This window comes from Emiliania huxleyi, assembly GCF_000372725.1.
Source record: "Emiliania huxleyi CCMP1516 unplaced genomic scaffold EMIHUscaffold_51, whole genome shotgun sequence".
NCBI classification, from domain to species: Eukaryota; Haptophyta; order Isochrysidales; family Noelaerhabdaceae; genus Emiliania; species Emiliania huxleyi.
In genome coordinates, this window is record NW_005198167.1 from 80,388 (window position 1) to 107,418 (window position 27,031).

At 64.5% G+C, this 27,031-nt stretch overlaps 6 protein-coding genes across 6 annotated transcripts; 1 reads left to right on the forward strand and 5 right to left on the reverse strand.

Annotated features, from left to right (window-relative positions):
- Nucleotides 1-1,278: 1,278 nt before the first annotated feature.
- EMIHUDRAFT_356689 (kelch domain-containing protein) lies at nucleotides 1,279-2,810 on the reverse strand. The gene has a single exon (XM_005766408.1). It carries the CDS (start codon nucleotides 2,097-2,099, stop codon nucleotides 1,335-1,337), a length of 765 nt encoding a protein of 254 aa, XP_005766465.1. The 5' UTR covers nucleotides 2,100-2,810; the 3' UTR covers nucleotides 1,279-1,334.
- Nucleotides 2,811-3,005: 195 nt separating this feature from the next.
- EMIHUDRAFT_211967 (hypothetical protein) lies at nucleotides 3,006-4,129 on the forward strand (the record flags this gene model as incomplete). The annotated part of the gene is made up of 2 exons (XM_005766409.1): nucleotides 3,006-3,428; nucleotides 3,500-4,129. 2 exons carry the CDS (start codon nucleotides 3,006-3,008, stop codon nucleotides 4,127-4,129), a joined length of 1,053 nt encoding a protein of 350 aa, XP_005766466.1.
- A 2,458-nt stretch (nucleotides 4,130-6,587) lies between these two features.
- EMIHUDRAFT_451838 (hypothetical protein) lies at nucleotides 6,588-10,627 on the reverse strand (the record flags this gene model as incomplete). The annotated part of the gene is made up of 11 exons (XM_005766410.1): nucleotides 6,588-6,892; nucleotides 7,157-7,490; nucleotides 7,579-8,052; nucleotides 8,159-8,242; nucleotides 8,299-8,505; nucleotides 8,589-8,786; nucleotides 8,902-9,192; nucleotides 9,460-9,516; nucleotides 9,595-9,658; nucleotides 9,766-9,992; nucleotides 10,073-10,627. The coding sequence occupies 11 exons, from the start codon at nucleotides 10,625-10,627 to the stop codon at nucleotides 6,708-6,710; spliced, it is 2,676 nt and encodes an 891-aa protein (XP_005766467.1). The 3' UTR covers nucleotides 6,588-6,707.
- Nucleotides 10,628-11,612: 985 nt separating this feature from the next.
- Nucleotides 11,613-13,100, reverse strand: EMIHUDRAFT_436948 (hypothetical protein). The gene is made up of 4 exons (XM_005766411.1): nucleotides 12,733-13,100; nucleotides 12,440-12,499; nucleotides 12,106-12,168; nucleotides 11,613-11,922 (listed from the first exon to the last, which is right to left on the reverse strand). Exons 1-4 carry the CDS (start codon nucleotides 13,084-13,086, stop codon nucleotides 11,815-11,817), a joined length of 585 nt encoding a protein of 194 aa, XP_005766468.1. The 5' UTR covers nucleotides 13,087-13,100; the 3' UTR covers nucleotides 11,613-11,814.
- Nucleotides 13,101-16,162: 3,062 nt separating this feature from the next.
- Nucleotides 16,163-17,272, reverse strand: EMIHUDRAFT_211973 (hypothetical protein; the record flags this gene model as incomplete). The annotated part of the gene is made up of 1 exon (XM_005766412.1): nucleotides 16,163-17,272. One exon carries the CDS (start codon nucleotides 17,270-17,272, stop codon nucleotides 16,163-16,165), a length of 1,110 nt encoding a protein of 369 aa, XP_005766469.1.
- An 8,674-nt stretch (nucleotides 17,273-25,946) lies between these two features.
- EMIHUDRAFT_211977 (hypothetical protein) lies at nucleotides 25,947-27,031 on the reverse strand (the record flags this gene model as incomplete). Its single annotated transcript, XM_005766413.1, has 4 exons — nucleotides 25,947-25,967; nucleotides 26,301-26,530; nucleotides 26,792-26,853; nucleotides 26,901-27,031. 4 exons carry the CDS (start codon nucleotides 27,029-27,031, stop codon nucleotides 25,947-25,949), a joined length of 444 nt encoding a protein of 147 aa, XP_005766470.1.

Below are 27,031 nucleotides of genomic sequence, written 5' to 3' on the forward strand. Positions count from 1 at the left end.
CCCGACACCGACTCGGGCGACGCGCCGACCGGCGCGCCCGCGACGACGCGCCCGCCGAAGGCCGCCGCGTGCTCCGACGTGCCCAGCCGCTGCATCTGCCACGCGCGCTTCGAGAGGATCGCGCGCGCGCGGCGGCGGCGGACGACGACGACGGCGGCGATGGTGCAGCTGGCGACGACGAAGAAGACGGCGCAGAGCGCGATCACGTGCTCGGTGACGGAGGCGACAAAGGCGGCGCGCGCGTCGCCGTACTCAGACACGAGCGGATCCTGCGCGGGGATCAGATGGTGCGACGGGTCGAGGCTGCCGCACACGGTGTTGTTGGCGGCGGCCGACGGCTCGGGCGCGCCCGGCGCGAGCAACCAGACGGAGACAATCTTCGTCGCAAACTGCAGCCCGTCGAGCGACGCGGCGAGCGCGACGCCGACGCAGCGCGTCTCGAGGACGGCGGGCGCCGCGACGCTCAGCCGCAGCACGTCGGACGAGGCGGCGGTGAGTGTAAGCGCTTCGGACGGGAGCACCTCCTCGTTGGTGCTCACCGCGTACGCAAACGTCGGCGGCGCCGTCGCGCCGACGAGCGCGACGTCGACGCTGCTGTCGGCGGCGCCGCTGCGCACGTGCACGGTGTCGGCGGCGCCGACGGGGCCGAGCGACTCGGTCGAGGGTGGTGGGCCGAAAACGCGAGTAGGTACGGCCGCGCGGGGCCACGGCGAGCTCATGAACGACAGGTCGGCATAGGTGAACGCGGCTGGCGCCGGCGGCGTGGCGAGCCTCTCGGTGCAGCAGAAGCGTGGCATTTCGCCAGGGGGGCCCATGCCGCCGCCAACCACGCAATAGCCGTCACAGTGATACGCCTGCTCAGCCGCCCACGCTGCGAGCGTGCGTCGCTGGAAGAGAGTGCGGAACGGTGCGGGCATCGCCGCGTGGACGATCGGCGAGGTGTTGAGCGGGTCGGTCAAGACTCGTCAAGACGGAGCAGATGTAATCGCTCGCGCTTGAGCCGACTGGGCGCAGCAGCGGCGTCGGGGAGACGCGGATGAAGTACGTCTTCCACAGTCCCTCGTCGATAGCGGCAGCACGCCAGGTCCGAGGGGTCGAGTTGACCAGGCCCGCGTTGAGAATGAAGCGGGCTATGTCGCGTGCGTCGGGACGGTCATAATACATAAAGCGTGAGTGGAACGCGTAGCGTCCGCTGTCCGATTCGTTTGGTCGTTTTTGGCGTATGCTGGTGACCCAGCACTCGTTTTCTTTCCCTGTCACCTCAAAAGGAAGGGCGCACTCGCGCAGCACACCCAGCCCACTCCGTGGGGCTAGCACGCAACAGACAACGGTGACTACATCAAGAGGGCGAAAGCCTTCATCCGCGCCGTCGCCATCGGAGCCATCGCCTCCCACGCGCCGACTGCCGGGTCGTACCGCTCCACCGAGCTGAGGCGATGGTCGTGGCCACGCCCGCCAGCAGCGTACAGCTTGCCGTCGAGCACGGCCACGGCGTGAGCATACCGCGCCTCCGCCATCGGCGCCACCGCCTCCCACGCGTTCGTCACGGGGTCGTACCGCTCCACCGAGCTGATGAGGCGATGGTGGCCGCCGTCGTAGTTCTGGCCTCCCATGGCGTACAGCTTGCCGTCGAGCACCGCCACGGCGTGATCAAACCGTTCCTCCCCCATTGGCGCCACCGCCTCCCACGCATTGGCAACCGGGTCGTACCGCTCCACCGAGCTGAGGAAGCCGTCGTCTTCGTTCAAGCCGCCCACCGCGTACAGCTTGCCGTCCAACACCGCCACACCATGGTCGCTCCGCGCCTCCGCCATCGGAGCCACCGCCTCCCACGCGCCCACTGCCGGGTCGTACCGCTCCACCGAGCTGAGGGGGCCGTCGTCGTCGCCCTTGTAGCCTCCCAGAGCGTACAGCTTGCCGTCGAGCACCGCCATGCCGTGAGAATGCCGCGCCTCTGCCATCGGCGCCACTGCTTCCCACGCTTTCGCTGCCGGATCGTACCGCTCGACCGAGCTGAGGAAGCCATTGCTGTACCCGCCCACAGCATACAGCTTGCCGTCGAGCACCTCCATGCCGACATCCCTTCGTGCCGTCGGCATCGGCGCCACAGCCTCCTCCTCCCACTCATTCGTTGACGGGTCGTACCGCTCCAGCGAGTTGAGGCGCTCGCCACCGCGTTGGCCGCCGATCACGAGCACGCGCGGCCTCTTGCGCTTCTTCAGCGTCTCCTTCCAGCCGCGGCGCCACGCGCGGCACGTCCCCTTGACGGCGTGCTCCGTGGTCGGCAGCTGGGCGAGGATGTGCGGGGCGAGGTCCGGCGAGAGGAGGACCTCGGAGAGCACCCACTCGGGCTGCTCCACGAGCCGAGCGGCGTGCTCCTCCGCCACGCGCAGCGCGGCGTCGCTCGCGCCCGCCTGCGCCTCGATGATGGCGCACAGCTGCTCGTGCGTGCGTGTGTGTGTGTGTGTGTGTGTGTGTGTGTGTGTGTGTGTGTGTGTGTGTGTGTGTGTGTGTGTGTCACTCACGCCCCCAACCGATGGCCTGCTGACGGGGTTTGCGATGAGGAGCGATCCGAACGTGGTATTCGGGTGATTAGATCACCACCGCCGAAGGAAGCGCAAGCGCTTGGAGCAAGGGAACTGCCACGTATGGGTCCCAGACTAGCACCCCACCTCGCGGGCCGATGTTCTGGCCCAGCGAGGCTGCTGCGGAGCACTCGGGGCCGATGTTCTGGCCCAGCGAGGCCGCTGCGGGGCTTTTTGAGAACCCACCGCACTGGCCCTTCTCCTGTAGATATTTTCCCAAAATATGGGCAAAAACAGGGGCTCCATGGCTCAGACTGGACTCCTCTTGGTCCCTTCTGATGCCCTAGGCCACACCTGGGCCTTACCTGGGGCTCTGGGGGGCGGGCAGGGTTGCCCCAGGGAAGAATTCTTGTTGCGATACTCCATCGACCTTGCCGCAGTTTCTCTCTCCGCTCCAGCCATTCTACAGCCACACCAGCCATGAGCATCGCATCGCTCCTGGCGGTCGCCACGATTGCATACACCAGCTCGGATCTCGAGAGCGGCTCGGACCTGTACGTGAGCACGCCGCACGGCCTTTGGCTGAAGAAGTGCGTGCACGCCATCCCGGAAAACGCACGCGTGCATGAGCACGCAGACGGATTGATGGTGCATCTCTTGGAGTCGGGATCGGCGTACCTCATTTCACACGACAAGGAGTGCGAGGCCGAGGCCGAGGGGATGGCTCGGCAGCGGCGAGAGACGAACCAGTGGCAGGACGACACCGGCTTCCGCCACGAAGGCCTTTTGAACTTCACCGCAATTTACACCGCGCCTGAGGAGTACCCACCCGACGAGGGACAGCTGCTGTACTACTTCATTGGCCTCGAAAACTCGCACGGGCCACTCACGATCGTGCAGCCGGTGGTCCGGTCGACAAGACTGGCCATCACCCCGACGGGTGGTCCATGGCGCCTTGGAATTGCTGCCCGAAGGGTCAGTCGCTCCACGGGAAGACCGTGCCGACCACGCCGGGCGTGCCCATCAACACGTGTCTCCTCGTCTGCATGTATCGATCCGTGACCCCCGACGCCGGGTCCGAGCGAGTGTCTAACAACACGTGCTCAATCGAGCTGTTGAGGCCGGCCAGCTCGGGAATCACGGATCCGTCGCCCTTGCGCGCATGCTCCTTAGGCCGTTTGTGTTACCTCTCAATTGCTCTAGTTCATCTCCTTTACGATACGGCGGAATTGCTCTCAGTGAGTTACGTATGCGCCGCCACTTGTGCACATCAACACATCTACACGACCGCGGACGGAAAAGTCGAGATCGGGATGGAGCGCCTGGCCGAGGGCCCTCCCGCTAAGTCGTCGTTCACGGTACCGCTCCTGAAGCGTGACTGGACGTACGCTGTCGCCACGCTGGAGACGTACAAACAGAAAGATTGCGCCTCGACGACGAGCCGCCCGTTCCACTTCACCGACATGAAGCTGTCGGATTCCGGGGGGCCGGTCACCCCAAAGTGGTTTGCCGGCATGAAGCAGACGGCGTGCAAGGGGGGAGCAACGATTCATGGGCCGTCATCGGTCGACCTCTACGGCGCCAAGATGCCCGAGTCGGCTTGAGTGATTTGTCTCATTCCACACAGTAGCTTTGGGCCTATAGCTCTCCACTGCGAACTGTACGTACATGCAGATGTGCATGTGCATGTGCATGTTTGGACACACGCCGGCGGGCGCTAGAGGCGAGCGGCAGCATTTTTCTAGCCGCATAGTGTGCACCGGCGCGCAGCGCCGAGGAAAATTTTAAGAAACATGCTAAAAGCTAGGCGCTGGCCTCCGAGTACAGACGCGAGACGGCCAAAGTGGTAAAAGTCGCACTCTCCCCTGACCCGATCAAAAGCGTAAAAGCACGCGAGGCTCCAGAAACCTAAGAAACCCTCAGTGCTCAGACGTGTTAAACTCGGACCGCTTAATTAAAAAGTGGGTAGACGTGTCACTCTTCTTTTTTGGAACATCAATCGGCTTGCCGTTCGCCCCCCCTCCCCCCCAATCTTCTGCATTCACGATTCACTTCTAGATACTGGCGGTGTGGAGGGTGAGTTGACCAAGGGGTTGTGCGCCGGGCCCTCCTGCTCGGCCCCAGCCGGTAGATAAGTCTTGTCATCAACAGAGTAGATGGATCTGACCTCGGGGCCGATGTGACCAAGCGCTGGTAGCGTGATTTTACCTCACACCCATGTCTCACAGTGTGCCGGCAGTCGCCGAGCAGTGTCGCTCACACAAGCCGCAGCACAAGTGACTGAGGGCCAGTGAGGGCGAGCCCATCGCTGTCACAGCTGTGGCAGCCGCACAGTAGGCTGTGTGAACTGTGCAGAGTGTGTGAGCAGCAGAGGAGCTGCTCTCCAGGCTTCAGGCGCAAAGAGCTGCATGCCACCGAAAGCGCTGTCGAGGTTCGCCGAGCGCGACGAAATCGGGGGACACCGTCACCGACGAGCGCGTTCGAGTATTCACTCCGGACAAAGACGGCGACACGCACACGAGCTGCGGCCGTGTCGCCGTCATAGCGGCGAGGCGCGGGACCGTCTGTGGCGAAGTGGGTCGCGTCCCTCGATTTCCGTCAACCCAGCATCCACATCCACATATTTTTGGCGGGGTTTGCACGCGAGACTTTTTGCAACTACGTAGTCTTCCGCGCGGTTTACATATATCATATAATTCCAACTTCGTCGTGTGTTGTGTGCGAGCCCGAAATAGCCGTCTACATCAAGACAGCTACGGGATAGGCCCGCGCCGTCGTCAGCGGCGCCACCGCCTCCCACGTGTTCGCTGCCGCTGCCGGGTCGTACCGCTCCACCGAGCTAAGGAAGTCGTCGTCATTCTCGCCGCTCACAGCGTACAGCTTGCCGTCGAGCACTGCCACGGTGAGCTTATACCGCGCCAACGCCATCGGCGCCACCGCCTCCCACACATCCAAGGCCGGGTCGTACCGCTCCACTGAGCTGAGGACGCCGTTGTTGAAGCCGCCGTGCCCGCCCACCGCGTACAGCTTGCCGTCGACCACCGCCATGGCGAGATCGTCCCGCGCCTCCGCCATCGGCGCCACCTCCTCCCACGCGTTCGTCGCCGGGTCGTACCGCTCGACCGAGCTGAGGCAGCCACCGTCGTACCCGCCCACAGCGTACAGCTTGCCGTCGAGCACCGCCACGGCGAGATCCTGCCGCGCTGTCGCCATTGGCGCCACCGCCTCCCACGCGTTCGCAGCCAAGTCGTACCGCTCCACCGAGCTGGAAGTTGCGCCGTCAGCCTCGCTCTGGCCGCCCACCGCGTAGAGCTTGCCATCGAGCACCGCCGTGTCGACATAGCTTCGTGCCGTTAGCATCGGCGCCACAGCCTCCTCCTCCCACTCATTCGTTGACGGGTCGTACCGCTCCAGCGAGTTGAGGATCTCGCCATCGCTGCCTTTGCCGCCGATCACAAGCACGCGCGGCCTCTTGCGCTTCTTCAGCGTCTCCTTCCAGCCGCGGCGCCACGCGCGGCACGTCCCCTTGACGGCGTGCTCCGTGGTCGGCAGCTGGGCGAGGATGTGCGGGGCGAGGTCCGGCGAGAGGAGGACCTCGGAGAGCACCCACTCGGGCTGCTCCGCGAGCCGAGCGGCGTGCTCCTCCGCCACGCGCATTGCGGCGGCGCTCCAGAGAGGCGCCTGCTCGTCGATGAAGGCGACGAGCTGCTCTGGCGAGAGGCCCGAGAGGCGGGCGCCGATGCGGTGGGAGGCCTTCGGTGCGGCGCGCGCTGAAGGTGAAGGTGCTGACACGCATGTTTTCTTTTTTACAGGAGCGCCGCTCTTTTTGTGAGCCGAGGTAGATGGTAAACAAAAAAGAGAAACCTCAGCATAAAGAAATGAAGCCGGCTGCACGATGGCCTCCCACCGCATCGGCGCCCCCGCCCGCCCGCCTCTCGGGCCTCTCGCCAGAGCAATTCGTCGCCTTCATCGACGAGCGGGCCCAGGTGCGCCCTCTGGAATATCTAGGAGAAGGAATTTCGTTTCTAGCTTCTAGGCTTCTAGCCGAGAGTTTCCTGGGCTCGATTCAAGTCTTCTTGGAGCGGCCAGCCCCCCCGCCCCAAAACTGGTAGAAAAGGACGGGCTGACCACACACACACGCGCAGCGCGAAGGAGAGCGATCCGTTGCCTCGCTCGCTCGCCCTAGAGGCCGAGCCAAGCCGCCAGCTGCCTCCGGACCGCCTTGCGCGCTGCAACCACCGAGGGCTGGTCGGTGGGCAGCGACGGGTGCGTCCAAGCGTGGTGGGAGGCGCCCGAGACGAGCAGCGCGGGCAGCTCCGGCGAGAGGGACGCGAGGATGGAGAGGCCGTGCCACGGGTCCACGTCGCCTAACGCGCAGCGGTGCCACATCAAGAGGGGAGCCCCTAGGGCTAAGCAGTGCGCGAGCCCACCCGACTTCAGGCGAGGCGTCGGCTGCATCACGCGGAGGTCGACGGGGCGCCGGGCGCCTCGAAGGTGTCCTTCAGCAGGTCCCACGCGTCGTCGACGATCCAGTCGCCTGCTCGCGGGAGCGCGCGGGTGACGTATGTGGGTGTGTGCTAAGGCGTGTGCTAGTGTGTGGGGCGCGTGCTAGGGCGCGCCCATGTAGCCACAGAGGTTGAGCGTCGGCTTCGAGTAGTTCCGCACGGGGAAGGCCTCGAGGTAGTACGGGAAGGGGTCGGTTTTGATGCAGCACGTTTTGTAGGCCTTGAAGTTAAAGCACGAGGTCGAGCCGAAGGAGGCCTCGTGGCCCGGGCAGCAAAGGAGCTGGAGGAGATCCGTTTGCGTGAAGAGGTCCACGCCGGAGGCATGCCCTGGGTTGAGCTGCGGGTTCGCGTTGACCTCGTCCTTCCAGTTCTTAGGCTGATCGAGCACGACCACCGTGAGGTCGACGTCCTTCTGGTCTTTCTTGGTCCCGAAGTACGGGTTGTCGAGCACCTTTAGGCCCTGAAAGGGGTTTGGTGGCGGGGGGCTGGGCGCGCAGAGGGATAGATAGGGGTAAAGCAAAGGGCGGGAGCGAGGCGGGGCGAGGTACCTTGAGGGTGCCAGCGATGGCCTTGCCGCACTTGTGGCGGTCATCGAACTGCGTGACGAGCAACTTGTAGGGCGTCATCGCCTCGAGATCGACTCTGGTGTAGGGCTTGCCGCTCTTCGGGAGCTTGTTGACGATCGGCAGCATCGCGTCGACGTCAAAGGCCCCGGCCGTGTTGTCGAAGATGTGGGCCAGGAGGTAGAACGGCGCAACCCCCGCATCGACGACGTTTCCGAGCCCGAAGCAGTCCGCCGCCGACGTGTTTAGGTAGTACGAACAGGTGTTGCGCAACCCGTGGCAGAGCTGCGGGGTGAGCCCGTTGGAGGGGGGGGCTATCGCGCCATACTTGAGAGCGGCCGGCGGCTCTTGGTACACGATGCCAAAGAGGGCGGCCAACTCGGGCTTGATGACCTTTCTTTGGTCATTGAAGAAGTCTTCCACGTAGGGCGCGCTGATGTTTGTGAGGATGGAGACCACCTGCGGCGGAGGCAGGGGGGCGGCAGTCGAATGCTCGCGCTGCAAGCGGCGAGAGCGCCTCCCATCAGCTCGCCTTGCTCGCCCCCTTGGCGACGGCGGAGGTGACCGCCGTGTTGTCGAGCAGTCCGCCGTCCGAGAAGAGGACAGTCTCGGAGGCGTCGGCCGGATTCGTGCGGATCTTGAGCGACACCTGTTCATGCCGGGACGCTCCTGAGCAGACAGCGTATACCCCCCCCCTTTCGGTACTGAGCGGCGCGCGTCGAACTCGCGCAGGGGGCAGCAGAAGAGGCTGCCGACGCAGGGGCAGAGGCCGCAGCAGAGGCCCGGCAAGACCACCGCGGGAATACCGAATGCGTCGCCGCCCATGCCGATCGTGGTCTCAGGCGAGAGGTGAGGCGCGCCAGGCGAGTGGCCGTACGGGACAAAGTCGGGCGCGAGCACGAAGTCCTCGTTCTGCAGGGGGGCAGGGGGGGGGGGGGGGGTCAAAAAGCGGTCGGGGGCGGCTGAGAAAACGTTTGAGAAAGCAGGGCCCAAACGGCCTTGACGCGGACGGCGGAGAAGTCCGCCTCGCGCCCGAGGATCCCCCAGCCGCAGACGTCGTCCTTGAGCCACATGCTGCTGCACCAGGGGCCGCCGCAGATCATCCACATCCCCACGGGCGGGATGACGACCTTGCTGCTGCCGTCCTTGTTCACCGCAGTGTACTTGGTCTCGACAGAGCCCGGGGTGAAGACCTGCGGCGGGGGCGGCAAGGTGACGAGACGGGCGGCAGAGGGTCGCTGAGGAGCGATTGGGACCTGCTTCCCCGCGTGCGTCATCGTGTGTGTCCTGGCATCTACGGCTCCACACAAACGGCACGACGGAGATTCCGAGCGCGTTGCCGGGCTGTGCAAATTTGTACTCCTTGTACTCGCTGATCCCTGTCGTGCCCCACTGGAAGTCAAGGGCCTGCTTGACGCCCTCGCCCAGCTGGAGCTCGTAATCAGCAGACAGCAGGTCCGGATCCCGCGAATTCAAGTCCACGAGCGCAGTCGGGTTGGCCTCTTGCCGCTGCTGGCCTGCCTCGAGGGGGCGCTTGGGCACAAACGGGTCGTTGTTTTTCGCCATCTTCTTTGAGATCTCTACAGACTCGTTCCACGCCTAAAGGCAGGTGCAAGGATGGTGGGTGGTGGGGTGAAGGGTTGGTGGGGGGGGGCGTGTGCCTCGCGCGGCAGAAAAAAAAGCAGCGAGTGCATGAGTGTGGTGGAGGCTGCTCCCAGTCTCCTCTCGGACTGCACGCCTTAGCAGCGAGTGCATGAGTGTGGTGGAGGCTGCTCCCAGTCTCCTCTCGGACTGCACGCCTTAGCAGCGAGTGCATGAGTGTGGTGGAGGCTGCTCCCAGTCTCCTCTCGGCCGGCACGCCTTGACGAGCCAAGTGTACAACGGGCCGGTGTACTGGTAGGGGCTCACATTGCTCAGCGAGGCCTACACGAGCAGAGGCCCCGTCATCAGCCCCTCCTCGCTGTGCCCCCCCTCCCCTCTCCCCCGCATGCGATGCTGCACCATGGTCGAGATGCCCACCGGCGTCGGCGACTCCTTCCGCGGCCAGACGTACTCTTTCTTCTCGCTCCCCACCTCGGCGGCGGCGAGGAGCGTGGCCTCCTCCTGCGGCGGACGAGCACGGGGGACACGAGGCGGGGTCAGCGTCTACGAGGATGGGTCAGCTACGCACACGTCGTGAGGCGAGGGTTGTGGTGCGCGGGCGCCTCGCTGGCCGCCGTGTACATGCCCTTTTTGATGCCGATGGGGTCGAGAAGGGTGTGCCACATAAACTCGATGAAGATGGCCGGGTCGCCGCAGGCGAGGGGCCAGCTCGCGCGGAACGGGCACTTTCCGCAAGTGAGGATGCGGTACGGAAAGCCTGTGAGGGCGAGGGAAGGGTGTGGGCAGTCTGCCCCCCTCTCTGTGCGAGGGGGAAAGATGAGAGTGCGATTCGCAAGAGAGGCGCGCCCAGGATGCCCGCCATGCAGAGCCAGAAGACGTCGGGGAAGCAGCACTGCGACTGGCACGCCTCGGTGCCCGCGCAGCACAGGCCGGGCTGGTGCAGGATGCTTCCATACGAGCCGTACTCCTTGCTCACCGGCTCGAGCCGCTCCATGCAGGCGGGCGTGATCTCGCAGGGGCGCGTCACGCGGGAAGTCTCGAGATATTTGGCCGGGTCGCACTGGGAGTAGCAGTACCTACTCGCGGCAAGGTGGAGTGACGACCGTTTATGGGCGATGGCGGTGGAGGCAGCAGTAGCGTGCATGGTGGACGCGAGATAGCCACCCGAAGCGCCAGAGATGATGTCGAAGTTGTCGAGCGCGTTCTTCGAGCATGCATCGGGTCGGCGCTGCTCCACCTCCTTCTTTGCAAAGCCTCGAAAGACGCCCAGCATCTCAGCGGGCGGCACCAACCCGCCGCCGGTGACACAGAGAGCGACGTCGACCGAGTCGTCTCGCGGCTGGATCGCAGCCTTTTTGGCCTTTCCCTCTTCGCTGCGCTTCTTAGCGAGGTACTCCGGGCTCGGGCGGAGCAGGGTGGGCTTGGGAGGCATGGGAGGCATGGGAGGCATGGGCCGAGGCTGCTGCTCGAGGGCCGGGGCGACGAATGGCGGCGGCGCTTCCGCGCTGTATTTTGCTTCGCGAGCCCGCTGTCCGTGAGTGCGAGATAGGGCTAGCAGTAGGCAGCTAGCCCGTGAGGAGAGCGTCCATAGACACCTCACATGATCCCACACACGATCTCGTCCGTGCCTCGCCGGCCGGCGAGATTGCTGGAGGTAGAGCAAGACTGCTCTAGCCTCGCATGTCACTTCCTGTTGTCTGTTGTTTGTTGTGCCCTTGTTTGTTCTTCTGGTGCCTTGGAGTGCTGGGGGGGGCGACAGGGAGGATGTGGCCCTGAGTTATGTGTACGCCTACTCAGGGTGTGTGGCAGCCAGCTGGCTGTGTGTCTTGTGAGCCTGTTTGTGTCTGTGTGTCGCTCGTGCGTGTCGTCATCATCTGTCTAGCGTCCACCCATACCGCGTTGGTGTCCAGTCCGAGCCTGGCTGTTCTTCACCTTACTACCTACCTACCTAGGAGAGAGAGAGAGAGAGAGAGAGAGAGAGAGAGCCAGGCAGGGCAGATTGAGTGCGCCCGGCTCCTTCTTAGGCTGGCGCGGCGATGGACCAGGCCAAGGAGAACGGCGTCACGCCGCTGTCCATCGCGAGCGCTCAGATCTGTCTTCTCAACTCTGTTGATAACAACTTTTGTCTACTCGCTGCCCGGCGTAGGGCCCTTAGGAGCCTAGAGAAGAAGAGAACACGGGAGGCTTCCCTCTCCCTTTTCTAGTATGTAGTAAGCTAAAAGTACGTACACTGAAAAAATCATAGGAGTTAGGACAAGTTTACGCGAACGCGGTGTGTGCGGAGCTGGTGCGGAGTCAAAACGCACGCCGCAGCACTTACGTCTTAAAATTAAACCGATTAGCGTTCCACGCGGGAGCGTGAGCCGCGCGATGGAGGCGTGAGGCGACCATATCCCCCCATGAATCGTCCGCGCCGATGAACGATGTGCGATGCGGCTGTTTGCATGCATGAGGACCCAACTTGCTAACCACACATGCATGGCGCGCGGTGCCCACGGCGCCCCGGGGCCTCACAGTAATTTACTCACGTCCATCTTCTCTCGGCGCTGCGCCTGCGGCGCTCCACACAGCGCGCCGGCGCTCGCAGTTCCCCGCCGGAGCTCCGCACACGCTCACACCTCACAGGAGGTTCTCCTGGTACCACTCCTCGCTGGCCTTGGTCGGGCCGTACAGGAAGGAGGTCGGCCCTCGGAAGAGGACGAGCTTGGTCGCACTGTCATCGCTCGCCTGGCCAGCGGCGGCGGGGCGGTGAGACTACCCGAGAGAGTACGAGCTTGGGGCTGTCGTCGCTAGCCTGCCCGCGGCACTGATGCGATGAGGCGCCGTCCCGCAGATGTGGACAAGACCGGCCTCAGCGACATCTAGATCTCGGCGAGATCTCGACGGGATCTCGGCGGGATCTCAGCAGACCTTGATGGCATCTAGCGTCGCGTCGAACTCCCATCCGAGCACGAGCGTGCTGCCGACGGCGACCTGCGGGCGGCGGGGAGGGGGGAGGGGTGGGTGGAGGGGAGGGTGGAGGGGAGGGCGGCGGTAGATGGCGGCGGTGAGGGCAGCGGGGAGGGTCGGCAGGGAGGGAGATGGAGACGGTGCGACAAGACACGCAGGCAGAGCGATGAGGAGGAGGTGGTGGAGGAGCAGGCGGAGAAGGGCGAGGAGGAGGAGGCGGAAGCAGAGGCGGCGCGGGCGAGGAGGAGGAGCAGGCGAGGCAGGCAGGAGAGGAGGAGGAGGCGGAGGAGCGCACCAGCTGATCGCCGCGCGCAAGCACCGGACTCGCAGAGGCGGCGGAGCCAGAGTCAAGCACCTGGGCGGCGGGATGGCGACGGTTGGCCACTGGGCATCGAGCAGGCGGCGGCGGCGGAGGCGGCAAAGGCGGCGGCGGCGGCGGCAAAGGCGGCAAAGGCGGTGGCAGAGGCGGCAGCAGGGGCGGTGGGCGAGGCGAGCCGGGTGAGAAAAGACCGCCGAGAGTGCGGCGGCAGCGGGGGGGGGAGGGAGCGGTGTGTGGGGCGGCGGCAGAGTCGGAGCGGCCCCACGCGCCTCGTCGACAAACACGCCGCCGCACCCGCCCTCGTTCTCGACAAAAGCGATCCCCATCGGCTTGACGAGTGAGAGCGAGACATAGTTGCTCGCGTCGGAGGGGTCGACGTACGTCACGTCCTGATCGACGCCGTCGTTGAGCTCCGCCTCGAGGTCCTTGTCCAGGCCCAGCCACCGGTCGAAGGGTGTCACACGGTCCGCCGCAACAAGCGGCTTGTCGCCGCCGCCAAACGCATCCTTGACGCCGTCGAGGAGGCCAGCCACAGCTGGCCGCGCGCGGACCGCGCCCGAGCGGGACGCAGGCGCGGAGAGAGGCGCGAAGCCGACGAAGCTGGTGCTGGCGAGAGCGAGCATGTGTGTGAGGGCGAGGAGCGAGGAGGCTGCCCACACACAAAATGGGAACTTGCCGAGAAAGTACTGGATTCGGCTCTATTTGGGTAGGGTGAGAGATTTTTCTTTTTATTCGCAGCCGCTTCCGCGCCGGACGCTGCTTTTGATGTTAAAATGAATCGGGGGCACGGGACGCGGCAAAACGCGGGGCTTCTTGTTGGTTTTCTAAAATCTCTCTCTCAAAGGCTTTGTGTGTACTTGTTACGTGAAAACCCGCTGGGACCCGGACGCCAGCACACACGGCTAGATTTCATGGCGGGCCGCCTAGGCCCTGGGGTCGGAGTCAGAATCGGTTGGGTGGCCGCGCAGGGCGCGGGCTTCGCTTTCGGGGGCGGTCAGGGAGGGGTCGGGGCGCTGCAGGGGAGCGCGAGGCGGTGCGGGCCTCCTGGGCCACCCGAGAGGCTTCAGCATCTGGGTGCGGCGGCGGCGGGAGGGCGGGCCGGTTGCGGCCGGTAGGAGCTGGGAGGCATTCGCCTCGCGCGGTGGCGGTGGCAGCCGCGCGAGAGAAGGGCCGGCGGGGAGCTCGGAGGCGGTGGCCTCTGAGACAGGGCGATGGCGTTGGCGGAAATGCGAGAGCGTGTGGGCAATGATCCCCTCCCAGTGGCCAGGGTCCCCTCGAGCAGGCCGCTCGCGGCGCGGCTGTGGCCGGCGGGGCTGAGACGCGAGTTTGTCGAGGGACTGCTCGAGGGCACGGTTGGCGGCTTCCTCTGCAAGAGCAGTTGCGAGATGGTCGTCCCCGTCAGATGGATCCATCATGGAAAGCAGCGTCGCTGCTTGGCACAATGGAAAGAGCAGTTGGTCCGTCGTCGGCCGTGCCGGCGACCGTGGCCGGCGCAGTGGCGCCGGAGCGTGGACCGGGTGGCGCAGTCGCGCCAGCCGAGCCCTGGCCCGCAGGCTGGGGCTCGGGCTGCCAGTCAGCGGTGCTGGTGGCAAAAGCGCTGCTTGGCACAAAGCAGCCCGCGCAAGCGAGCAAACTTCGTACCACTTGGACAGACGGGTCGGGCGGGTCCATGTCCTCCATGCTGCGGCGTCGGGTGGGCTTTAGCGCGATCCTCTGGGCGCAGGTACGTCGACGGCTCGCTGGCGAGTGGACAAGGGCGGAGGCCCCGTTGTGTGTGTGTGTGTGTGTGTGTGTGTGTGTGTGTGTGTGTGTGTGTGTGTGTACACACACACACACTCACTCACACTCACTCACTGTGTGTGTGTGTGTGTGCACTCACTCAAAGGCTTTGACTCTAACGCCAGGCTACAAAGACGGGGAGGCACGTAGTGTGACCGTTTCTAAGTATCAAGCTTTTTTCAATTTTTGTCCCCTTCCTCTTCCGGCCCAGGCGCCGCCACAAGGTTGCAAATACGTGAACTGGCTGTGAACGTCAACGCCGCCCGCAGCATCGAGCGGCACGTCCTCCCCACAACCAGCGGCGTGTATTGCACCGCAATGCGTGTCGCGATCCACATCACCACCGGCTCGCGGCAGGTATGAGCACAGCCACAGGAGCGAGGTAAACCGAACCCCCCGCTCCCTAACCCAATCGCCGCGCGCTCGGCCTCAGTAAGGCCGCATGCGGCTGCTTCGCGCACTGTCCAGACCGGCATGTGTCGGCGCAGCACTGCTGGCTTCTCGGTCGCCAGTCGCGTAGTGACCAGGTCATTCATGACTGTCCACTCGCGGCTTGGCAGCTGCAGCAGCGCGCCGACGAGCTCGCTGGTCATGGATGCCCCGTGGCGAGCAGCGAGACGCGAGAACACAGTGCAGGTCTCGCCGATGGCATGAGCGAAATCATGAGTGGTCAGCGCCTCGAGGCGTAGGTTGCCACGACACACTCGCACGCGCGTTCCATCCTCGAGCTGCACCACGTACCGATCGGCTTCAGCTGAGTAGCCGGCGATTGTGCCACACTGTTCATTCATGACGGTATGGGCAGCAAGCTTACACAGCGCTACCTTGGTTCCTGCAGGCGGGACGCAGCGGCTCGCATCGACGTCATCATCGTCATTTGCCATCTCGGCATCGTCGGCGCATTCGTGCTTTGCTCCGTACATATCGACTAGCGCAGCGCGGCCAGAGCTCGTTTGGAACTTCGAGACGAGCTCCCTGCAGGCGTGGGGGCTGCGACTGGTTGGGCGCGAGAAACGTGCGGCAGCGGCAGTGGCAGCGGCGGCTTGCCTGCGGCAGCTCATCTGTGCCGGCCGCGTCTAGCACCATGCTCATAACGCTTTTTGTCTCCGACCCTCGACGCAGGTTCTTCTTGGCATTGGCACGCTCTTCGCCGCCGACGATCTCATACGTGTCCCCTTGCATCTCCGCTGCGTGAACACTCCATTCTTCCACCACGAGCTCGAGTGTGTCGGCCAGCGATCGAGAAGTTGCTTGTTTGGGCCGTGCGACATCGAGGAGACGCTGCAGCATCTTGACGGCGTAGCCGTCGCCATCGTCGGGGTCCTCGCCAGCAACGGCTCCGCTTTCGCCCACCTTCCTCTTGCCGCCAGCGTGTCGGAGCGTCGAGAGCATCGTCGCTAATGCGCGCGAAACGGACGGATGACGGTGCAACTCCGAAACCACCCCCTCAGTTGCGGGGGAGAGACTTATAAAATGGGAACTTGCCGAGAAAGTATTGGATTCGGCTCTATTTGGGTAGGGTGAGCGATTTTTCTTTTTATTCGCAGCCGCTTCCGCGCCGGACGCTGCTTTTGATGTTAAAATGAATCGGGGGCACGGGACGCGGCAAACACGCGGGGCTTCTTGTGTTGGTTTTCTAAAATCTCTCTCTCAAAGGCTTTGACTCAAACGCCAGGCTACAAAGATACAAAGACGGGGAGGCACGTAGTGTGACCGTTTCTAAGTATCAAACTTTTGTTGAATTTTTGTCCCCTTCCTCTTCCGGCCCAGGCGCCGCCACAAGGTTGGGTGCGAGAGGGCAGCTGCCAGTCAGCACGTGACTTCAGGACTGGCTACTCTCGGGATGCTGGCCAGCTGGTGATGCCCGCGACTTGCCGCAGAGATCCTGCTACGAACGTGTGTACATGCTGTGTCCCCGCCCTACCTGCGGGTGCTCCTGTACACTATCGCCTCTTCCTCGTCACTCGACTCGTCGCTCGGCTCCTGCTTTGCGGCCGAAGGGGATCCCCCCCGCTCGCTCCGCCTTGATGCCCCAGCGCTCCGCAGCTGCAAGCCCCCGTCTGGCTCAAATTCTCCGTTCATCTTCAATGCGGACTCAACGTTTCTCGCCTCCTCTTCGTTCGCGAGGGATACAGTTGGATCTTCCAAGACATTGACGACGGCTTTGAGCTTCGCCGCGAGCGCGAGCCTCTCCCCTTCGCTCAAGCCAGATATCTGAAGCGTGCTCGCCCTGGCCACCAGGTCATCCACTGGCGCGGCAGCCGGCCGCTTCCTGGCGGGCTGGGCTCCGCTTCCTTGCGACGGGTCTCCTCCCTCTCCGTTAACGGGCTGAAGGTTGACCGACCAGGAGGTTGACAGGACATTGCGGGAGGTTGACGGGCCAGCGGTGGCGGCGGCGGAGATGGTAGGCAGAGCTTCGACCAAGGCCGGAAGAATGTCACGCGGGATGCCGTCATCGAAAGACAGCTGCTCGTTGCGCTGCCCCAGTCGCTGCGTAGCTAAAACCGGGCGCCGGCTGCCTCTGCCCAGTGGCACAAAAGTCTTGTACATCACAGAGAGCTCCAATGGGCCGCCTTCTGGCTGTCCATAGTCGGCAGCCGAGGGAGTCACCCAGTGTGGCGGCGGCAGCGGCGAGTCAGGGTGAAGAAGGACGAGCGCGCCATCTTGGCTTACGTCCTTGTGCTTTGGACCATCCTTGCAGGTGCGCCCCTCGGCTCTGCTCAGATCGCCGCTGTCATTGATGAGACAGTACTTGAACCTCTCCGCATAAGAGGCCGGTGCATCGCGAAAGCCGTCGGCGGAGCCACCCTTGGGTCGGAGCGCCAGAAGCTCATCTCGCGGAACGCAGCGGACAATGCTCTGATCGACTGCAAACCCGTTGTCTTTGCATCGCACGCAAACGCGCTCCCACGGCTGCTTGCCCGCGGACACAGCTGGGCCCGGGCCATGCTGTCCTCTCTCGAGGCGCTCGTCTGCCGCAGCAAGACACGTTGCGCCTAACCGCTTCGCAAGACACTCGCTGTGCGCCATGCACATCTGCCGTCCGCCTGCAGATGCAGAGGGGGCAGTTTTTCTTCTGAGCTGAGCTTAGCCGCAAGGCGGAGAGAGAGAGAGAGAGAGAGAGAGAGAGAGAGAGAGAGAGAGAGAGAGAAACCGCCAATGGCCGTTATCCGTTAGTGCGGACGTCGCCGCGGCTCGCCTCTGCCGCGGCGGCTGCTGCGCGCACGCGGCGGCGCCGCTCTCTCGTGAGACGGCTGGCGACGCGGCTCGCCGCCGACGTACGGTGCGCTCGTCCGACGGTCCGCAGCGTGGCGTGCGCGGCGCTGAGCGCCGCTCTGCGAGCGCCTCTGCGCCTGCACTGCCTGTCTCTGTTGCTGTTGGTGGTGGTGGTGCTGATGCTGCTGGTGCCGATGCTGCTGCTGGCGCGGCGCGGCTGTGCGACTGGGCTCGACGCGCGCGTCGCGAGCGTCTGACGCGGCGGGCGGCGTCGGGCAGGTGCGCTTCTCTCTCGGGTGGTGGTGGTGGTGCTGCTGCTGCTGCTGGTGGTGCAGATGCTGCTGCTGGTGCGGCGCGGCTCTCCGACGCGACTCGATGCGCGCGTCGCGGCTATCTGACGCGGCGGGCGGCGTCGCGGGCGGCAGCGGTGGCGGCTCGCGGGTGGAGGTGGAGGCTGGTGGCTGTGGTGGACTTTGAGTTTATTTCATGGTCGTGTACGGGGACCGGGGGGTCAACCGGGAGGCAGGGGGTTCAACCAGGCGACGGAGGACCGTGGGCCATCGCGGGGACGGCCCGCCGGAGGCGGGCTCGATTGATCCGGATGGTCTTCACGCCGGTGGGAGGCACCGAGGCGTCTTGGACGCTCAGCTCTACCTTAAGCTCCTGAGGGGCGCGTGGTTGTAACCACGTAGTATGACTACAACCCACCACAGACACCCTCCCCCACTCCTCACGTGTGTTCACACCCTCACCCTCTCCTCTCTCCTCTCTCTCTCTCTCTCTCTCCTCTCTCTCCTCTTGTCTGTGCTGTCTGCCTGACTCAGGCACTCAATCTGCCGATGCGTGATTGTGTGTGGGCTGCTCCGAGGGGGCCCTCTGTGCGATCCGACGGGTAGGGGGGCTGTGCCCGGGCGGTGTCCGGTGTGGAGTCCCCTTCTGATCCCGCCTGCGATGTTGGGTGTGAGGTCGTGGAAGCTGTGATCCCAAGGGGGGGAGCTGATCCCACTCAATAACCAACTCTCAGGGGCAGTAGGTGGGCGAGCTTCAGGCACGCTCATCTCGATCGTCAAGACGTTGCTACGCGCGGTCTTCCGCGGGGGGAGCTGCGTCGACGGGTGCGGGACCGCGGCGCAGCCAGTGCCGTGGCGATGCCTCCGGCTGTTTGCGGCGGGCGGCTTGCTGCTCGCTGCGATGGCGAAAAACTCGTCTCGCCACACGCCAAGGGCTTATGCTCTGGCGAGACGTGAGGCGCATGCGCCCAGGAGGGGAGGGGGCATGTGTAACGACACTGCTAGAGATGCCTTTCGGGGCCCAGAGATAAAACTTCTGTGATGCCATGCGTGACCTAGTAGTGTCCCCAGCTATGGGCGTGTCCACGTTGGAGCCAGGTGTGGTGTGGGCGCGAGAATAGCTCCGCCGTTCATGGAGGCAACCGATGCGAGTCGACTGGTGTGTGTCGTCGTGGTTTCGTATCAAGAATTCTCTCTCTCTCTCTCTCCGCAAGGCGGACATGGCACATATCGCTCTCGGGCCCACGGACATCCCGCACACCCGCCGCCACCCGCGCGCGCCCCACCCCGGCCGGGAGAAAGGGGAGTGACAGTTTGGGATGGACAGCCCGAGTATGTTGAGTCCTGGCTCAACAACGCAGGAAACAAGAGGGGGTGGTCCGGCTCACAAGTCCGGCTCACGCGCCTCGAGCTTACCATCTACGTACCGCACTGAACACTTCCGCCCCCTCGCTCCCAACCCATCCACCTCGCCTCGGGCCGCGCCGCGCGATCTCGGGCGATCTCGCGCTATCTCGGGCGATCTCGGGGCCGCGCCGCGCTATCTCGGGCGATCTCGGAGCGTCGCTCGCGCGGCGTCACACCTGCTCAAAAAGGAAGGAGGTTGGAGGCAGGAGGTCACGCCCCATCCAGAGCGCCGTCGTCGCCGGGTTTTTGGCCCCCGGGTCGTCGCCCGACGGTTGCTGCGCGGGGCAGCAGACCATCGGACGGCGCGGCGACGCCCCGTCCGGCACGCTCCCCCCTCCACCCGGCTATTGCCGCACGAGCGCCCTCAGCGGCGGAATTTTTCCCTCGCGCTTCCTTGGGCCCCCGGCAACGCCGACGGACTTCCCGTCCCCCCACCTGCGCCGCAATCACCGCCGTGATTGTCGGCGCTGCGCCCCTTGGCGCCTGTGCATGTCCCGCGTGCCCGCCCGCCAAGGCTGGTGCCAAGGCCAACTCAACTGCCAAGGCTGGTGCCAGGGCCAACTCAACTGCTTGGCTGGTGCCAAGGCTCAAAGGCTCTCCTCTCTCTCTGCTCGCTCCGCCCTCTCTCTCCCTCCCTCCCTCCCCCCCTCTCACCCCCTCCCCTCTTCTCTCCTCTCCCCCTCCTCCTCTCTCCTCTCTCCTCCTCTCTCCTCTCCTCTCCTCTCCTCTTCTCATCCTCTCCCCTCTCCTCCTCTCCTCTCTCCCCCCCTCTCTCCCCCAGCAGCTTCCTCGAGGCCGAACAGGTTACATTCCGTGACATACAAAAAATAACACTTAAACCTAGATCCTCCCTGATCGCTAAGCTACCACAGGGGACGGCCAGGTAGTAGACGTCGTCCGCCGCCGCCTCCGCCGCCCGCGTGCCTCCGCCCCGCTCAGCAAAAATCAGCATTATATCAGGAGGTGCCAAAGCAGCAGCATCTCCATGAGGTGAGCGTCGTGCGTTTTGCCGCCGCGTGCCGCCGCTGCGCCGACTGGCTCCCGGTTCGAATCGTCCTTCGCGGAGCGAACGCGGCGACACAAGCGCACGTCGCGCGCGTGTGCGCCTGCGACAAGACGAGACGAGAAGAGAAGGAGAAGTAGACGGTTGATGTTTTTGCTGCCGCGGCCGCGCCGCGAGCTCGCGTCTGTTTTGGCGCCGACGACGCGACGCGCCCCGCTGCGTGAGATGGCGCCGCCGCGGAGTCGGCGCCGCGATCAACCGCGCGTCAGCGGCGAGCGGCGCAGCGCGGCCACCATGCGATGCAGACGCGGATTGGGTGCGGTTTGTCCAGCAGCTCAAGCACGAGCACCCCCGGCTCTGGCTCGCTGAGGGACTTGACGCTTTGCAGATCGAACCTGCGGGGCGAGGGGGGTGCGAAGGGGGGAGTTAGTTAGGCAACATGGGTAAGTGTTCATGGTTCGGGCGAGCACGGTGCACTTCCCAGTGCTCGCGAAGACAGAGCCAATCATCCGTCCGTAGGACACAATAAAGCCGTCAGAGACAAACCAGCGCTTCTCTGTACGGGCGTCAGAGCCCTTGTGGCTCTTATGCAGATACCCTGATAGCTTCGTGGCATCGCTCGTGCCGGCCATCGCGCTCAGCCAGCGTCGAGGCGGACTCGTCCGTCCATCCCGTTCTTCATTCATTTTCACAGATAGGTCGATTAAGAATTTTACAACAAGAAGCTCACCGGACCTAAGGCTTCACATCCGGGCTGCGCACAAGAACATAAGGTACCCAGATCGTTCGCACAACCCCGGACCCAACATTTGGCATTACGCGAACACGATTTGTACATACACCATACAGCCGTGTTACGCGCAGACAGAGTCCGGACCTGGCTGTGAATAGGTGGGCGGCGCTCTCGCCCGCGAGGATGCTGCCCACAGTATGCTGCCTATCTATGCGGGCTCGATATGCGGGCGAGCCGGGACCGGCCGGCTGCCGCGCGGCGACGCCGGACAGAGAGCGCCCTCATCCTCGTCATCGAGCAACCCGTTGTAGCTCCTCTATACGCGGCTGCAGCGGTGCAGGCACGTCCGTGCCGTGTGCTCGCCGCGCCGCCTCCCTCTCCCTGCGCGCTCGTCCTCTCGATCGCGTCCGTCTCTGCCGAGCGCGGAGCAGCGGCCTCACTTCTTCTTCTTCGCCGCCGACTTTAGCGACCGCTCGCGGAAGAGCGCGTCGAAGAGGAGGACGGCGCCCTCGACCACCATGATGCCGATGAACGGCTTGACCGTCACGTCGAAGCTGCTCATGAAGAAGGCGTCGTGCCCGAGCAAGGTGCCGGCGGTGAGCCAGTCGCACAGCCCGAGCGTGATGAACAGGTTGCGGCGCAGGAAGGTCCCCTCGAGGTTGGTGAAGACGGCCGTCATCTTCACGAGTGCGACCGTGATGATGAAGCAGCCGAAGAGCTGCCCAAAGAACATCTTGGCGCCTGTCGAGCGGAAGACTGCGCTCGACTTCATCGACGAGTCGGCCTCGAACATCTTCATCAGCTTCTCCTCGTCCGGGAGCGGCAGCGGCGTGCCAGTGGCGACCAGATCGCGGATGCCGATGGCGAGGAACAGACTCTGAGCGAAGGCGACGATCGCCTTGACGTGCACAGGAGGCGACATGGCTGGGCTGGCTAGCTGGGCTGGCTAGGCTGGCTAGCCCGCTGGTGGGGTGCCCCCCGGGGGCGGGTCCGCTTTTGATAACAGAGCGAGTCGCAGCTGTGAAGAGACGCCGTTCCCAGTGCAGGCCCGCCTTGGAGTCGCCCGTTCGCGGGCGAGAGCGCCGCCCACTTTGGAGACGGCGGGCCTGCGAGGGCCGCCAGCGACGTAGCCGGGCGAGCGGAATATTTAGGGCAGCCCTAAAGAGCGCCTTGAGGCCGTTCAATAGAGCTTAAAGATCTATGTCGAGAGTCGATCGCCGACCGCCGGCGCAGTGCTGGTCTGACCGCTCCGCGCGGGCCGCCTCCGGGCCGCCGCAGCAGAGACGTGCTACGACGTGCACATAGTCAAAGTTGGTGTTTTCACATATGAGCTTCAATAAGAGCAGCTCCGCTCCCAAGGTGACTGGTGACGCCTACGACTACTACCAGCGCGCTCGCAATCCGAGCAAAGCCTAGGATTGCGAGCAGCTTTGCTCACAATCCGAGCAACATGCCTCCGATTGCGAGCAGTAGCGCTCGCAATCCTACATCTTGTAGGACTCTGAGCGGCGGTGCTCACAATCGTACCCAAGATCCAAGGATTGCTAGCATTTGCACAGGGGGCGCTCCCAATCGCTCCAGCCGCGAGCGCTTGTGAGTGAGCGCGCCGGGAGGGTCTCCTCACAATCCAAACAGTGATCGCACCGATTGCGAGGGGACCCGCTCGCAATCCTAGAAGTCGTAGGACTGTGGGCGGTGTCGCTCGCAATCGGCGAAAGTTCTAGGATTGCGAGCGCTCCTGCTCGCAATCGGAGGCATGTTGCTAGGATTGTGAGCTAAGCTGCTCGCAACCCTAGAGTTTGCTCGGATTGTGAGCGCGCTGGTAGTAGTCGTAAGCGTCAGCAGTCACCTTGTGAGCGGAGCTGCTCTTAGTCCTAGAAGACGTAGGATTGCGAGCGTGGGTGCTCACAATCGCACAGAGATGCTACGATTGCGAGGAGTGCTGCTCACAATCCTTCGACTTCTAGATTGAGAGCGAGGCTGCTCTCAATCCTAGCGGTCTAGAAAAGAAGGTTCACCCCCAGTGTTGTGCGAGGCAAAGCCACCTAAAATTCTTTTCGACGCCCCAACGGCGGCCTCAGGGGCCGTACTAAGGGCCCCCCGCGCGGGTAGATGGAGGTCTCCTCATACACGGAGCTGCTGCGAAGGCGCCACGGCCAACCGCCGGGGCTCGCGTCATCGCTCCGCCTTCCGTCCCGCTCGTCCACCGCTGCGCCATCTCCCGCGCCACAGAAGCGGCAGCAGCCGCGACAGCAGCAGCACCCGCCGCCGCGGCGACAGCAGCCGCCAACGCCGCCACCACAGCAGCAGCAGCAGCAGCAGCAGCAGCAGCAGCGGCGGCAGCGGCATCAGCAGCCTGGGTGTGCGGCACACTCAGCTGAGACGCCTCGGCCGCCGCCGCCGCCGCCAACCAAGGTGCCTGCAGCCGCGTCGCAGCTCGCCGCATACGCTGCGCCCGTCTCCTACGCCGCCGTGGGGCAGCCGCCAGCGGCCGAGCGGCCGGCCTCCGACGCGACGCCGCTGCGCTCCACGATCCGAGCCGACATTGACCGCCGCGTCAACCGCGCCGCCATCGCCGCGCTCGCTCGCGCCAAGGGGCACTCAAAGGCCGCCGCCGCGAGCCGGCAGCCGGCCGAGCGCGCCCTGTGCGTCGCCGCGCCAGCCACGAGCGCCGCCGCCCCAGCTCCACCGGCGGCTCCGGCGCGCCGGGTGGCTGGAAGGACCGCACGCGAGCGCTGCCGCGGCTGCGTCGAGAGGGCCGCAGAGGCGGCGAGGCTGGGCGATGAGCTCGTCCGCTCTGATTGCGAGTGGCGGAGGATGGTCCACTTGCTGGAAGGGGAGCTGGTCGCCTCGCGCCGCACTGTGACGCGGCTCGAGGTCGAGATTAGCCGAGATTAGCCGAGATTGGCCGAGATTGGCCGAGATTGGCCGAGCCTGGAGGGCGGCGCTAGAGGCGCTGATGCAGGATGGGGGCGGAGTGTCCGGGACACGTCCACGACATGTCCCAGAGCGTGTCGTGTAGGCCGAGCTCGCCACGCACGCGCGTCTGCTGCTGGCGCCTCCCGCTCCCGCGCCTCAGCACGCCCCTCCTCCCCCTCCTCCCCCGCCGCGGCGTCGTCTGCACCGCGGCGCGGAACCGCCACTGGAGAGGGAGGGGCCGCCGCTAGACCGGCCGCCGCCAGTGCGACCGCCGCCGGAAGTGCCTCCGCCGCCTCCGATGGAGCGTTCATTGCCAGAGCAGTCGCTGACAGAGCAGTCGCTGCCAGAGCAGTCGCTGCCAGAGCAGTCGCTGCCAGAGCAGTCGCTGACAGACTCTTCGCCGCCGGTGACTGCGGCGGCCTGGAGGCGGCACCTGCTCGACGAGAGGCAGGAGGTTGCGGCGCGGGAGGCGCGGGCGCGAGGCGCGGCGGCGGCGGCGGGCGAGGCGGCGGCGGCGGCGGTGGCGAGGGAGGCGGCGTTGGCTGCCGCGGACGCCGTCGCTATGGCGAGAGGCCCTCACCACCACGGGGAGTGCTTGAGACCGCGCACTCTGGGGCAGCGCCGGGCAGAGTGCGCGGCAGAGGGCGGCGGGGAGGAGGAGGAGGAAGCGCCGCGGGAGCGGGCGCCGACGCAGAGAGCGGCGGCGGCGGAGCTCGGTCTGGGAGATACAGGGAGATATGGGGAGATACGGGGAGATGTGGGGAGATATGGTCTGGAGCCCGAGGCGGCGGGTGGCTGCTCCTACGCGGGCTCGCCACCGTCCTCCTCGCGACGCCGCGCGGGAGCAGCAGAGGAGGGGGGGGGGTGGCGCAGAGGCGGCGGCAGCCCCTCCCTCTTCCCGCCCCCGCAGCGGCTCTGCGCGTGGGGGGCCACCGCCGCCGCCGGCGCGCCTCCCCTTCCGCCGAGCAGCCTCGCGCCCAAGCCTGAGCCGCCGCCGTTCGGCTTCACCCCTCCTGCGAGGGTGGTGGCGTGGGCGGCGGACGACGCAAGCCGCGACGCCAAGCGGCCGCGCTCCCCCGCCTGGCTGTGCGCGGGCGCCGAGCGCACCGGCGCGACGATGCGCCATCCCGTCGGCCCGCGCGTGCTGCACACCGCCCGCGAGCTCGTGCGAGAGTCGAAGGCCATCCTCTCCGCCGCGCCGCACCCGGCGAGGCTGCGGCCGACCGGGCCCTTCGACGCATGAACAGTGGGTGAAGGGAGTCGCCTCGGGGGAGGGGCGGCGGGCGGTATAGCTCCTTTTTGCCGGACCGTCGTCTCACGCACGGGTTGTTCGACGGGAGATAAAGGTTTTTCTTCTTTCTTCTCAAATTCGTTTGAAGAGTTTTGAGAAGAATCCTCACAATAAAGCCGTAAATTTCAAGAATCTAACAAGAACAAGAGTTTAGTATTAGAATTTAGATGCATCAATGGTTGGGCACACACTACGCCTGTCTTCGTTTCCCAGGGGGAGGTTTTGCGAATCTACAGAGAGGTGCCCGAAGGGCTGTACGCCATATGTTTTCTTTCCCAGGAGGGGAGGCGGCGTTTTTCTTTTGAATTTGTATATCTTATACGGGCTGGCTATCGTGTGCGAGTGTGGTTTTCCCGCACTTTTCTTCCCCCCCCCCCCCCACCCCACCCCCAGGGTTGTGAAGAGCTACAAGTAACTGGTGGTTTGTGTCAAGAGCGTCTTGGGTCCGGGGTTGTGTGTTTTTATGGGACGTGGGCCGTACTGCTATGTACCGGCCCTATATGCATCCAGGCAGAGATCGAGGAGCGCCGCGCCGGCCGCTAGGATGGACGGAGAGGAGGACCGACGAGATGGAGGGTGGAAGGCGAAGAGCGCGAACAGGCGCAGGAGGCGAATGGGGACAGGAGACGGGACCATGCCTGAGAGAGAGGGGGGGAGTGAGGAAGCGGAAATCGGTGGGAGCCAGCGGAAAACGACAGGAGTCGGAATGCATGGTGCGTAAGGAATGCAGTAAGAAAGCCTTAAGAAAGATTGTAAAACACCCCGACGAACCCCGGCCGCCCAACAGACCCATACTCGAGCCGATAAGAAACTCCCGCCAGGGTTCGTACAAAAGTTGGCGGGCGCTATGCCGCGAGGAAGACCTCCTTGCGAAGAGTCGGTCATGTCATGCGCCACAAAGCGACAGCCCGACCAGCCGCGCCAGCGCATGCCGACGCAGGATGAACGAGAGGGGTCGGGGCTGCATGCCAATCACACAGTCAACCATGAGGAGAAGGGGTCCAACACCATCCACTTCGACACGAGGGCTGCGTCAGAGGAGAGCGACAACCCGAGACAATGGGAGGAAAAGCACGGGAGAGGAGCAGAACGAGAGAGGAGCTACCAACGAGCGAGGCGTTCAAAACGACGGCGTTCGCGCGACGGCGTCCGTGAGACGCCAAAAGTTGAGAGTGCAAAGCCTTGCGATACCGCGGCACCGGACCCTCACAGACAATGAGAGGATGCTTGGGAGACGTCGGAGTGCGTGCGAGGAAGGCGACGCAGTCGGAAGAGGACGGCGAAACAGCAAGGCCGATATCAAGAGGATCCGAATATTCGCATACAACCGACCTGGCCAGCACATGGTAAGCAGAGAAAGTGACGTATACAGGAGAAAAGAAACAGGCAATGGTAAGGACCTGGCCACCACACCGAGTGAAGCGATGGCCTGCGTAATCAACATGATGAATGACCATCGCGGCGATCTCGGTGTCATCTCGGAGAGCACGACGACAGAGGACGAGAGAGCTGCAGTGATAGGGAGATGGGATCTCGAGGGGTATGGCACCAGCGTTGCCTGCGGCGAGAGGGAGGGCGACACCGACGCCGACGCCAACACAGGGCAGACAGGAGCAACATCGGGGGCGGGCACGAGCAGCGACCCGCAAAACGACAAGCGCGGACGCGGGCGAACGAGATGTGGCGTGACCATCGTATGGAACACCGACAAACTCAAAAAGGTTGAACCAGAACAGGAGGTCGACATAATCGCTGCACGAGTAAGGAGGGTGGTACTCGAAACACTCGATGGGAAACACCGAATCAGCGTGTACGGCGCGTATATGCCCGACACAGGAAAGAGCAATGACGAAATCGCCAAGGCGTGGAAGGAGCTCAAAGAAGCGATACGACACGACACGCACGAGAGGGTGCTCATCATCGGCGACAT